Here is a 12,931-nt window from a genome sequence, read left to right on the forward strand (position 1 = left end):
TTCTGTGGGGTGGAATTACAGTGCCATTCGAAATACAGCAACACTTTCCCTGCCACAACATTTTCCCACAATGCACCACAATTTACAGTATGCTGCAGAAAAATGTTTCAGATTATTTTACTGTTGATAATACCCAAAATGTGCATATAATTTACAGTTTTCAGTTACAGTGTATGTGTAACCTCCTTGGACCATAACAATCCTCACTTGCTTGTCTGTATTGTACAGTAATGTGACAGTAACACATTCACACATCATACATACACCACAAAACCTTCAGACAGACTCAACAGGGGTGTTTCAGGAGAGGAATTTCTCTACCGACTCCAGCAGTTCAGTGGAGCAGTTTAAACTCTGCAGGCCCAGTAGCAAGTTCTTCTCTCGGGTCTGTGCTCCATGCTCCTCCCCCTTATAGTCCCCCGTCGTCTCTGACGAGGGGATGATGATGATCTGGGAAACATTAGAGTGTCTGTGTTTGTTGTGGATCAGGGTCCTGGGGATCCTAGGGGGTGAGGCTGGCTCCACCTCAAGGGCTGACTGGGGGACTCTGTCCTGAGTCTTCTCCTTGTCCTGCTCCTGCCACCCCTCTCCAGCCTCCTCTCTGGTCATAAGGAGGGGCACGGTGGCCATGTTGACAGATTCAGACACCAGGTCGTGGTCACAGCTGCTCAGTGAGCCCCTATCACACTATGAGAGCACCAAAATAAATGGGTTGTGAATTACATTTTTACCATCCTCATAATTTTCAAGTGGTGACTTCTCAACCATATAACATTTTGAAAAACTCCTGTCTAGGCCTCTTGTTCCGTTGCAAATGATTGCAAATTGCGTAAATAATATATAAATAAATACATAAATAATGTTAAACCACCTGTGAACCTGAGTGTACCAGGTACCAGCTGTTACTTAAATGTTGTATTACACTGTCAGCCTGACAGATTCGTCTCATGTTCAGAAAAAGCATTACAGCGCCCCCCAAACGTGTGTTTGAGTGACAGTTCGCCACAGAAACCGTGCAAAGTTCTACCCAGCCACCAACTCCTAGCTGGACCTCCAACCTTACCTTTTCCTGACTGTTGCTGTTCCTTATCTTGGCCCGCTGCTGGGATGACTGTCTGCACTCCTTCACCCTCAGAGCTCCAGAGGAGTGGCTGATTCTCAGAGACTGGCCCTGCTGGTCCATGGGGTCCAGCTCGACATCACTCCTCATCTGCTGTGGAGGTTACACACAATACGGGTCCAAGTCAGCCAGGTCATCCAGGTCCAAGTCATCCAGGTCCAAGTCAGCCAGGTCCAAGTCATCCAGGTCATCCAGGTCCAAGTCAGCTAGGTCCATGTCATCCAGGTCCAAGTCAGCCAGGTTCAAGTCATCCAGGTCCAAGTCATCCAGGTCATCCAGGTCCAAGTCAGCCAGGTCCAAGTCATCCAGGTCATCCATGTTCAAGTCAACCAAGTCATCCAGGTCCAAGTCATCCAGGTCATCTAGGTCCAAGTCAGCCAGGTCCAAGTCATCCAGGTCCAAGTCAGCCAGGTCCAAGTCATCCAGGTCCAAGTCATCCAGGTCCAAGTCATCCAGGTTCAAGTCATCCAGGTCCAAGTCAGCCAGGTCCAAGTCATCCAGGTCATCCAGGTCTAAGTCATCCAGGTCCAAGTCAGCCAGGTCATCCAGGTTCAAGTCAACCAAGTCATCCAGGTCCAAGTCATCCAGGTCATCTAGGTCCAAGTCAGCCAGGTCCAAGTCATCCAGGTCCAAGTCATCCAGGTCCAAGTCAGCCAGGTCCAAGTCAGCCAGGTCCAAGTCATCCAGGTCTAAGTCATCCAGGTCCAAGTCAGCCAGGTCCAAGTCATCCAGGTCCAAGTCATCCAGGTCCAAGTCATCCAGGTCCAAGTCATCCAGGTCCAAGTCAACCAAGTCAGCCAGGTTCAAGTCATCCAGGTCCAAGTCAGCCAGGTCCAAGTCAGCCAGGTCCAAGTCAACCAAGTCAGCCAGGTACAAGTCAGCCAGGTCCAAGTCAGCCAGGTCCAAGTCATCCAAGTCCAAGTCATCCAAGTCCAAGTCAGCCAGGTCCAAGTCAGCCAGGTCCAAGTCATCCAGGTCATCCAGGTCCAAGTCATCCAGGTCCAAGTCAGCCAGGTTATCCAGGTCCAAGTCAGCCAGGTCCAAGTCATCCAGGTCCAAGTCAACCAAGTCATCCAGGTCCAAGTCAGCCAGGTCCAAGTCAGCCAGGTCCAAGTCATCCAGGTCCAAGTCAACCAAGTCATCCAGGTCCAAGTCAGCCAGGTACAAGTCAGCCAGGTCCAAGTCATCCAGGTCCAAGTCAACCAAGTCATCCAGGTCCAAGTCAGCCAGGTACAAGTCAGCCAGGTCCAAGTAAGCCAGGTCCAAGTTAGCCAGGTCCAAGTCAGCCAGGTCCAAGTCAACCAAGTCAGCCAGGTCCAAGTCAGCCAGGTCCAAGTCATCCAAGTCCAAGTCATCCAAGTCCAAGTCAGCCAGGTCCAAGTCAGCCAGGTCAAAGTCATCCAGGTCATCCAGGTTCAAGTCATCCAGTTTAAAGTCAGCCAGGTTATCCAGGTCCAAGTCAGCCAGGTCCAAGTCATCCAGGTCCAAGTCAACCAAGTCATCCAGGTCCAAGTCAGCCAGGTCCAAGTCAGCCAGGTCCAAGTCAACCAAGTCATCCAGGTCCAAGTCAGCCAGGTACAAGTCAGCCAGGTCCAAGTCATCCAGGTCCAAGTCAACCAAGTCATCCAGGTCCAAGTCAACCAAGTCATCCAGTTCCAAGTCAGCCAGGTACAAGTCAGCCAGGTCCAAGTCAGCCAGGTCCAAGTCAGCCAGGTTCAAGTCACCCTAGTCAGCCAGGTCCAAGTCAGCCAGGTCCAAGTCAGCCAGGTTTTTTTTGGGGGGGGGTCCTTTGTGTTTGGACAGAACTGTAGGAGGTCCAGGATATAGACCTCCTGCTGTTCAGCTGTGATTGTGCAGATTTAACACTTCCAGTCTAAAGTGGAACCGGCAGGTACAATAGTGCTGATTTTGCCAAGGCACCCTCCCCAGACCAGTGGACCACTGGACACACAGCTCTGAAGGGGCTCAGAAGGACACCCATTTCCCCTACAGACCTCTCCCGATGGGTCCACAACATCAAACACACACCGCATCAGAGCATCATACCCAGAGCTCCTGGTGTGCTGCTGGATGCATGTGTGTGTTAGCCAGTTAGTCAAGAGCCCTGGGGTGTGTCAGGGAGTTGTCTTGGCACCAAGAAGGCATTTTGGTCTTTTTCCTCACTCAACAGCTGAGCTCTAATTCAGCATGTAAACACAAAGTAAAGTTATTGTGTGTTACGCCAATGACGCATAATACACGTCATAATGCTGGAATCCATAGTGGTGAAACTGCCACGTCTGTTTTCTATATTACAACAACAAAGACGTTACTTCAAACTAAAGCACTGTTTTTCTCCTCAGACATCATTACACGCGATATAGAACAGCAGACTGTACAACCTTTTCTTTTTACCATGAAGCTGGATGTTCATCTCAAAACAAAAACAGTAACAAATGTGCCTGGGGCAGCCAATGGCGCTATTTCACCTTTCGCAGCTTTAATCAGTTTAGGAGAATACATCTTAATACTGCTCCATTAAATGGTATTTGTCTTGTGATATTGTTTACATAGTAACGCAGTGAAAAGATCTCACACGCGATGGTTTAGTCCAGTTCTCTCTAGAGCAGGTATTCCCAAACTGGGGTACGTGTACCCCCAGGGGTACGTGCAATGCTGCCGGGGGTAGGCCAAATAAAAATGTGAAAGATTTTTTTCCTTTTTTTCCCTTCACATTTTCTAACAGTACATTTATATTTTCCAACGGGGCTATATTTGGATGAGGTTTTTTTAATCGCCTGAGAAGCCTCGTTTCACTGCCAAAAATCTAATTAAACCATCTAGTGTTCAGCGAAATAACAACACACTGTAAAATACAGGTAGCCTAGTCAAATAATTAACATCCAATCACAATCACCCACCGTTACTTTCTCGCGGGAAACCTTCACTCATGCGCCGATATTTAGAAACGAAACGTGACAATTTGAAAAATAAGCCACAGGAGTTTTTTGAGCGAGAAAAAAAGAGGACTTTTGAGGAGTAAGACATGTATAAAAGAAACAGATACCATTAATATGATTGGCTAGAAGCATCTTATATGTTGAGCGACCGAGTGGCTGGGACAGGCAAGCACCATTCTATTGTGGAGTACTTCATTCTTCCTGCTGCCGTGGATATGGCTGGGACAATGCTGGGGGGAAAGGCCAAAAAAACTATACAGACAATGCCTTCATCAAACAAACACTGTTTCACGACACATCAGTGACATGGCAGGAGATGTTTTGAAACAATTTCTGCTTCGCATACAAGCCAGTGAATTGTATGCGCTTACAGGATGAGTCAACAGACGTGGCGGACCTGGCACAGCTCCTGGTGTATGTCCCTTTATGTTTATGGGGGGTCAATTATGGAAGACATCCTCTTTTGAAAACCACTGGAAATATTTTTTAAGTACTGGACAGCTTTGTGACATCAAATGGACTTTGGTGGTCAAGATGTGTTGGTATCTGAACTGATGGCACAAAAGCCATGACAGGGAGACATAGTGAAGTGGTAACGCACATGCAAGCAGTTGCTCCCGACGCCACTTGGGTACATTGCAGCATCCACCGAGAGGCTCTTGCTGCCAAGGGAATTCCTGACAGCTTGAAAGACATTTTGGACACTACAGTGAAAATTGTTAACTTTATTAAAGCAAGGCCCCTGAACTATGTTCCTCACTATGCAATGATATGGGCAGCGATCATGTAACGCTTTTACAACATACAGAAGTGCGCTGGTTATCGAGGGGCAAAGTATTGACAGATTTTTTTGAATTGAGAGACGAGCTTAAAGTTTTCTTTAATGACCATCATTTTCACTTGTCTGACCGCTTGTATGATGACGAGTTTCTCACATGACTGGCCAGTCTGGGTGATGTTTTGTCTCACCTGAATGATCTGAATCTAGGATTACAGGGACTCTGCAACTGCAACTATTCAACGTGAGGGACAAAATTGAGGCTATGACTAAGAAGTTGGAGCTCTTTTCTGTCTGCATTAACAAGGACAACACACAGGTCTTTCCATCATTGTATGATTTGTTTGTGTGCAAATGAACTCAAGCTTATGGACAATGTCAAATGTGATATACACTGCAGTGAAGCACCCGAGTGAGCTGGGTGTGCAATTACGCAGGTAATTTCCCGAAGGAGACGACACAAACAACTGGATTTGTTATCGGTTTCATGCCCCACCACCAGTCCACTTACCGATATCTGAACAAGAGAGCCTCATCGAAATTGCAACAAGCAGTTCTGTGAAAATGTAATTTAATCAGAAGCCACTGCCAGATTTCTGGATAGGGCTGCGCTCAGAGTATCCTGCCTTGGCAAATTGCGCTAAGACACTGATGCCCTTTGCAACCACGTACCTATATGAGAGTGGCTTCTCGGCCCTCACTAGCATGAAAACAAAATACAGGCACAGACTGTGTGGAAAAGGATTTAAGATTGAGACTCTCTCCAATACAACCCAACATTGCAGAGTTATGTGTATACTTTCAAGCACACCCTTCTCATTAACTTGTGGTGAGTTATTCACAATTTTTGTGAATAAGTTTTATATGTAAGATGGCTAAATAAAGAGCTAAATTATTGATTATTATTTGTGCCCTGGTCCTATAAGAGCTCTTTGTCACTTCCCATGAGCCGGGTTGTGACAAAAACTCACACGCATTCTTATGTTTAATAAGATAGTGTGTTTGTGGCTGGCTTACAATGATGGCAAGAAATAACATTTGAGAATGATCTGACCCTGGTGCTAGAGGGGGTACAGCTGGAGGTTGAATGTTTGAAGGGGTACAGGACTATAAAACGTTTGGGAACCACTGCTCTAGAGCACTGTGCTTTACAATGTTTTTCTTTTTTGTGATCAACATTTTAATACATTTTCTCAGAAACATACTTACAAAATAACAGATTGTATTACAGAAAGCAGTACATTGTTGCATTTGATTGTTTCTGTTTTTGTAGACTTGACTCCAGCCTTTGTGTATGCCTGGCAACATGAGACATCTATTCTCTATACTCTACCTCTACCCCCAACCCCTCCACTCCTACCACCCACTCCTCTACCTCTACCCTCAACTCCTCTACTCCTACCACCCACTCCTATACCCTCAACCCCTCCACACCTACCACCCACTCCTATACCTCTACCCTCAACTCCTCTACTCCTACCACCCACTCCTATACCCTCAACCCCTCCACTCCTACCACCCACTCATATACCTCTACCCTGAACCCCTCCAATCCTACCACCCACTCCCCTATCTCCACCCTCAACCCCACCACTCCTACCACCTACTCCTCTAACTCTACCCGCCACTCCTCTAAACTAAACCACTCTACCTCTACCCTCCACCCCTCTACCTCTACCCTCAACCCCTCTACCCCTACCACCCACTCCTCTACCACTACCCTCAACCCCTCCACTCCAACCACCCATTCCTCTACACTAAACCACTCTACCTCTATCCTCAACCCCTCCACTCCTACCACCCACTCCCCTATCTCCACCCTCAACCCCACCACTCCTACCACCTACTCCTCTAACTCTACCCGCCACTCCTCTAAACTAAACCACTCTACCTCTACCCTCCACCCCTCTACCTCTACCTCTCAACCCCTCTACCCCTACCACCCACTCCTCTACCTCTACCCTCAACCCCTCCACTCTTCTACCTCTACCCTCAACCCCTCCACTCCTACCACCCACTCCTCTACCTCTAGCCTCAACCCCTCCACTCCTACCACCTACTCCTCTACCTCTACCCTCAACCCCTCCACTCCTACCACCCACTCCTCTACCTCTACCCTCAACCCCTCCACTCTTCTACCTCTACCCTCAACCCCTCCACTCCTACCACCCACTCCTCTACCTCTACCCTCAACCCATCCACTCTTACCACCCACTCCTCTACCTCTAGCCTCAACCCCTCCACTCCTACCACCCACTCCTCTACCTCTACCCTCAACCCCTCCACTCCTACCACCCACTCCTCTACATCTACCCTCAACCCCTCCACTCCTACCACACACTCCTCTACCTCTAGCCTCAACCCCTCCCACCCACTCCTCTACACTAAACCACTCTACCTCTATCCTCAACCCCTCCACTCCTACCACCCACTCCTCTACCTCTACCCTCAACCCCTCCACTCCTACCACCCACTCCTCTACCTCTACCCTCAACCCCTCCACTCCTACCACCCACTCCTCTACCCCTACCCCTCAACCCCTCCACTCCTACCACCCACTCCTCTACCACCCACTCCTCTACCTCTAAACTCAACTCCTCCACTCATACCACCCAATCCTCTACCTCTACCCTCAACCCCTCTACTCCTACCACCCACTCCTCTACCTCTACCCTCAAACCCTCCACTCTTACCACCCACTCCTCTACACTAAACCACTCTACCTCTATCCTCAACCCCTCCACTCCTACCACCCACTCCTCTACCTCTACCCTGAAACCCCTCCACTCCTACCACCCACTCCTCTATCTCTACCCTCAACCCCTCCACTCCTACCACCCACTCCTCTACCTCTACCCTCAACCTCTCCACTCCTACCACCCACTCCTCTAACTCTACCCTCAACCCCTCCACTCCTACCACCCACTCCTCTACCTCTATCCTCAACCCCTCCAATCCTACCACCCACTCCTCTATCTCTACCCTCAACCCCTCCACTCCTACCACCCACTCCTCTACCTCTACCCTCAACCCCTCCACTCCTACCACCCACTCCTCTAACTCTACCCTCAACCCCTCCAGTCCTACCACCCACTCCTCTACCTTTACCCTCAACCCCTCCACTCTTACCACCCACTCCTCTACCTCTAGCCTCAACCCCTCCACTCCTACCACCCACTCCTCTACCTCTAGCCTCAACCCCTCCACTCCTACCACCCACTCCTCTACTTCTACCCTGAAAACCCTCCACTCCTACCACCCACTTCTCTACCTCTACCCTCAACCCCTCCACTCCGACCACCCACTCCTCTACATCTACCCTCAACCCCTCCACTCCTACCACGCACTCCTCTACCTCAATCCTCAACCCCTCACACCCACTCCTCTACACTAAACCACTCTACCTCTATCCTCAACCCCTCCACTCCTACCACCCACTCCTCTACCTCTACCCTCAACCCCTCCACTCCTACCACCCACTCCTCTACCTCTACCCTCAACCCCTCCACTCCTACCACTCACTCCTCTACCCCTACCCCTCAACCCCTCCACTATTACCACCCACTTCTCTACCTCTACCCTCAACCCCTCCACTCTTACCACCCACTCCTCTACCTCTAGCCTCAACCCCTCCACTCCTACCACCCACTCCTCTACCTCTAAACTCAACCACTCCACCCCTACCACCCACTCCTCTACCTCTACCCTCAAATCTTCCACTCCTACCACCCACTCCTCTACCTCTACCCTCAACTCCTCTACTCCTACCACCCACTCCTATACCCTCAACCCCTCCACTCCTACCACCCACTCCTATACCTCTACCCTCAACTCCTCTACTCCTACCACCCACTCCTATACCCTCAACCCCTCCACTCCTACCACCCACTCATATACCTCTACCCTGAACCCCTCCAATCCTAACACCCACTCCCTTATCTCCACCCTCAACCCCACCACTCCTACCACCTACTCCTCTAACTCTACCCGCCACTCCTCTAAACTAAACCACTCTACCTCTACCCTCCACCCCTCTACCTCTACCCTCAACCCCTCTACCCCTACCACCCACTCCTCTACCTCTACCCTCAACCCCTCCACTCTTCTAACACTACCCTCAACCCCTCCACTCCTACCACCCACTCCTCTACCTCTACCCTCAACCCCTCCACTCTTACCACCCACTCCTCTACCTCTAGCCTCAACCCCTCCACTCCTACCACCTACTCCTCTACCTCTACCCTCAACCCCTCCACTCCTACCACCCACTCCTCTACCTCTACCCTCAACCCCTCCACTCTTCTACCTCTACCCTCAACCCCTCCACTCCTACCACCCACTCCTCTACCTCTACCCTCAACCCCTCCACTCCTACCACCCACTCCTCTACCTCTACCCTGAAACCCCTCCACTCCTACCACCCACTCCTCTACCTCTACCCTCAACCCCTCCACTCCTACCACCCACTCCTCTACATCTACCCTCAACCCCTCCACTCCTACCACACACTCCTCTACCTCTAGCCTCAACCCCTCCCACCCACTCCTCTACACTAAACCACTCTACCTCTATCCTCAACCCCTCCACTCCTACCACCCACTCCTCTACCTCTACCCTCAACCCCTCCACTCCTACCACCCACTCCTCTACCTCTACCCTCAACCCCTCCACTCCTACCACCCACTCCTCTACCCCTACCCCTCAACCCCTCCACTCCTACCACCCACTCCTCTACCACCCACTGCTCTACCTCTAAACTCAACCCCTCCACTCATACCACCCAATCCTCTACCTCTACCCTCAACCCCTCTACTCCTACCACCCAATCCTCTACCTCTACCCTCAAACCCTCCACTCTTACCACCCACTCCTCTACACTAAACCACTCTACCTCTATCCTCAACCCCTCCACTCCTACCACCCACTCCTCTATCTCTACCCTCAACCCCTTCACTCCTACCACCCACTCCTCTAACTCTACCCTCAACCCCTCCACTCCTACCACCCACTCCTCTACCTCTACCCTCAACCCCTCCACTACTACCACCCACTCCTCTACCTCTACCCTCAACCCCTCCACTCTTACCACCCACTCCTCTACCTCTACCCTCAACCTCTCCACTCCTACCACCCACTCCTCTACCTCTACCCTGAAACCCCTCCACTCCTAGCACCCACTCCCCTACCTCTATCCTCAACCCCTCCAATCCTACCACCCACTCCTCTATCTCTACCCTCAACCCCTCCACTCCTACCACCCACTCCTCTAACTCTACCCTCAACCCCTCCACTCCTACCACCCACTCCTCTACCTCTACCCTCAACCCCTCCACTACTACCACCCACTCCTCTACCTCTACTCTCAACCCCTCCACTCTTACCACCCACTCCTCTACCTCTAGCCTCAACCCCTCCACTCCTACCACTCACTCCTCTACCCCTACCCCTCAACCCCTCCACTATTACCACCCACTTCTCTACCTCTACCCTCAACCCCTCCACTCTTACCACCCACTCCTCTACCTCTAGCCTCAACCCCTCCACTCCTACCACCCACTCCTCTACCTCTAAACTCAACCACTCCACCCCTACCACCCACTCCTCTACCTCTACCCTCAAATCTTCCACTCCTACCACCCACTCCTCTACCTCTACCCTCAACTCCTCTACTCCTACCACCCACTCCTATACCCTCAACCCCTCCACTCCTACCACCCACTCCTATACCTCTACCCTCAACTCCTCTACTCCTACCACCCACTCCTATACCCTCAACCCCTCCACTCCTACCACCCACTCATATACCTCTACCCTGAACCCCTCCAATCCTAACACCCACTCCCTTATCTCCACCCTCAACCCCACCACTCCTACCACCTACTCCTCTAACTCTACCCGCCACTCCTCTAAACTAAACCACTCTACCTCTACCCTCCACCCCTCTACCTCTACCCTCAACCCCTCTACCCCTACCACCCACTCCTCTACCTCTACCCTCAACCCCTCCACTCTTCTAACACTACCCTCAACCCCTCCACTCCTACCACCCACTCCTCTACCTCTACCCTCAACCCCTCCACTCTTACCACCCACTCCTCTACCTCTAGCCTCAACCCCTCCACTCCTACCACCTACTCCTCTACCTCTACCCTCAACCCCTCCACTCCTACCACCCACTCCTCTACCTCTACCCTCAACCCCTCCACTCTTCTACCTCTACCCTCAACCCCTCCACTCCTACCACCCACTCCTCTACCTCTACCCTCAACCCCTCCACTCCTACCACCCACTCCTCTACCTCTACCCTGAAACCCCTCCACTCCTACCACCCACTCCTCTACCTCTACCCTCAACCCCTCCACTCCTACCACCCACTCCTCTACATCTACCCTCAACCCCTCCACTCCTACCACACACTCCTCTACCTCTAGCCTCAACCCCTCCCACCCACTCCTCTACACTAAACCACTCTACCTCTATCCTCAACCCCTCCACTCCTACCACCCACTCCTCTACCTCTACCCTCAACCCCTCCACTCCTACCACCCACTCCTCTACCTCTACCCTCAACCCCTCCACTCCTACCACCCACTCCTCTACCCCTACCCCTCAACCCCTCCACTCCTACCACCCACTCCTCTACCACCCACTGCTCTACCTCTAAACTCAACCCCTCCACTCATACCACCCAATCCTCTACCTCTACCCTCAACCCCTCTACTCCTACCACCCAATCCTCTACCTCTACCCTCAAACCCTCCACTCTTACCACCCACTCCTCTACACTAAACCACTCTACCTCTATCCTCAACCCCTCCACTCCTACCACCCACTCCTCTATCTCTACCCTCAACCCCTTCACTCCTACCACCCACTCCTCTAACTCTACCCTCAACCCCTCCACTCCTACCACCCACTCCTCTACCTCTACCCTCAACCCCTCCACTACTACCACCCACTCCTCTACCTCTACCCTCAACCCCTCCACTCTTACCACCCACTCCTCTACCTCTACCCTCAACCTCTCCACTCCTACCACCCACTCCTCTACCTCTACCCTGAAACCCCTCCACTCCTAGCACCCACTCCCCTACCTCTATCCTCAACCCCTCCAATCCTACCACCCACTCCTCTATCTCTACCCTCAACCCCTCCACTCCTACCACCCACTCCTCTAACTCTACCCTCAACCCCTCCACTCCTACCACCCACTCCTCTACCTCTACCCTCAACCCCTCCACTACTACCACCCACTCCTCTACCTCTACTCTCAACCCCTCCACTCTTACCACCCACTCCTCTACCTCTAGCCTCAACCCCTCCACTCCTACCACCCACTCCTCTACCTCTAGCCTCAACCCCTCCACTCTTACCACCCACTCCTCTACTTCTACCCTGAAAACCCTCCACTCCTACCACCCACTTCTCTACCTCTACCCTCAACCCCTCCACTCCGACCACCCACTCCTCTACATCTACCCTCAACCCCTCCACTCCTACCACCCACTCCTCTACCTCTAAACTCAACCACTCCACCCCTACCACCCACTCCTCTACCTCTACCCTCAACTCTTCCACTCCTACCACCCACTCCTCTACCTCTACCCTCAACTCCTCTACTCCTACCACCCACTCCTATACCCTCAACCCCTCCACTCCTACCACCCACTGCTATACCTCTACCCTCAACTCCTCTACTCCTACCACCCACTCCTATACCCTCAACCCCTCCACTCCTACCACCCACTCATATACCTCTACCCTGAACCCCTCCACTCCTACCACCCACTCCTCTACCACCCACTCCTCTACCTCTAAACTCAACCCCTCCACTCATACCACCCACTCCTCTACCTCTACCCTCAACCCCTCTACTCCTACCACCCACTCCTCTACCTCTACCCTCAACCCTTCCAATCCTACCACCCACTCCTCTACCTCTAACCTCAACTCCTCCACTCCGACCACCCACTCCTCTACCTCTACCCTCACCTCTTCCACTCCTACCACCCACTCCTCTACCTCTACCCTCAACTCCTCTACTCCTACCACCCACTCCTCTACCACCCACTCCTCTACCTCTACCCTCAAACC

At 51.7% G+C, this 12,931-nt stretch overlaps 1 protein-coding gene across 1 annotated transcript in view; it reads right to left on the reverse strand.

Annotated features, from left to right (window-relative positions):
• Positions 1 to 300: 300 nt before the first annotated feature.
• opn4xa (opsin 4xa) overlaps positions 301 to 12,931 on the reverse strand; it is a 65,052-nt gene continuing 52,421 nt past the window's right edge. Inside the window, exons 8-9 of the mRNA XM_064943770.1 lie at positions 1,052 to 1,210; positions 301 to 687 (exon numbers count right to left, since the gene is read on the reverse strand). Of these exons, the coding sequence (XP_064799842.1) occupies positions 301 to 687; positions 1,052 to 1,210 (546 nt within the window). The remainder of the gene's footprint in view (positions 688 to 1,051; positions 1,211 to 12,931) is intronic.

This window comes from Oncorhynchus masou, chromosome 28, assembly GCF_036934945.1.
Source record: "Oncorhynchus masou masou isolate Uvic2021 chromosome 28, UVic_Omas_1.1, whole genome shotgun sequence".
NCBI lineage: Eukaryota > Metazoa > Chordata > Actinopteri > Salmoniformes > Salmonidae > Oncorhynchus > Oncorhynchus masou.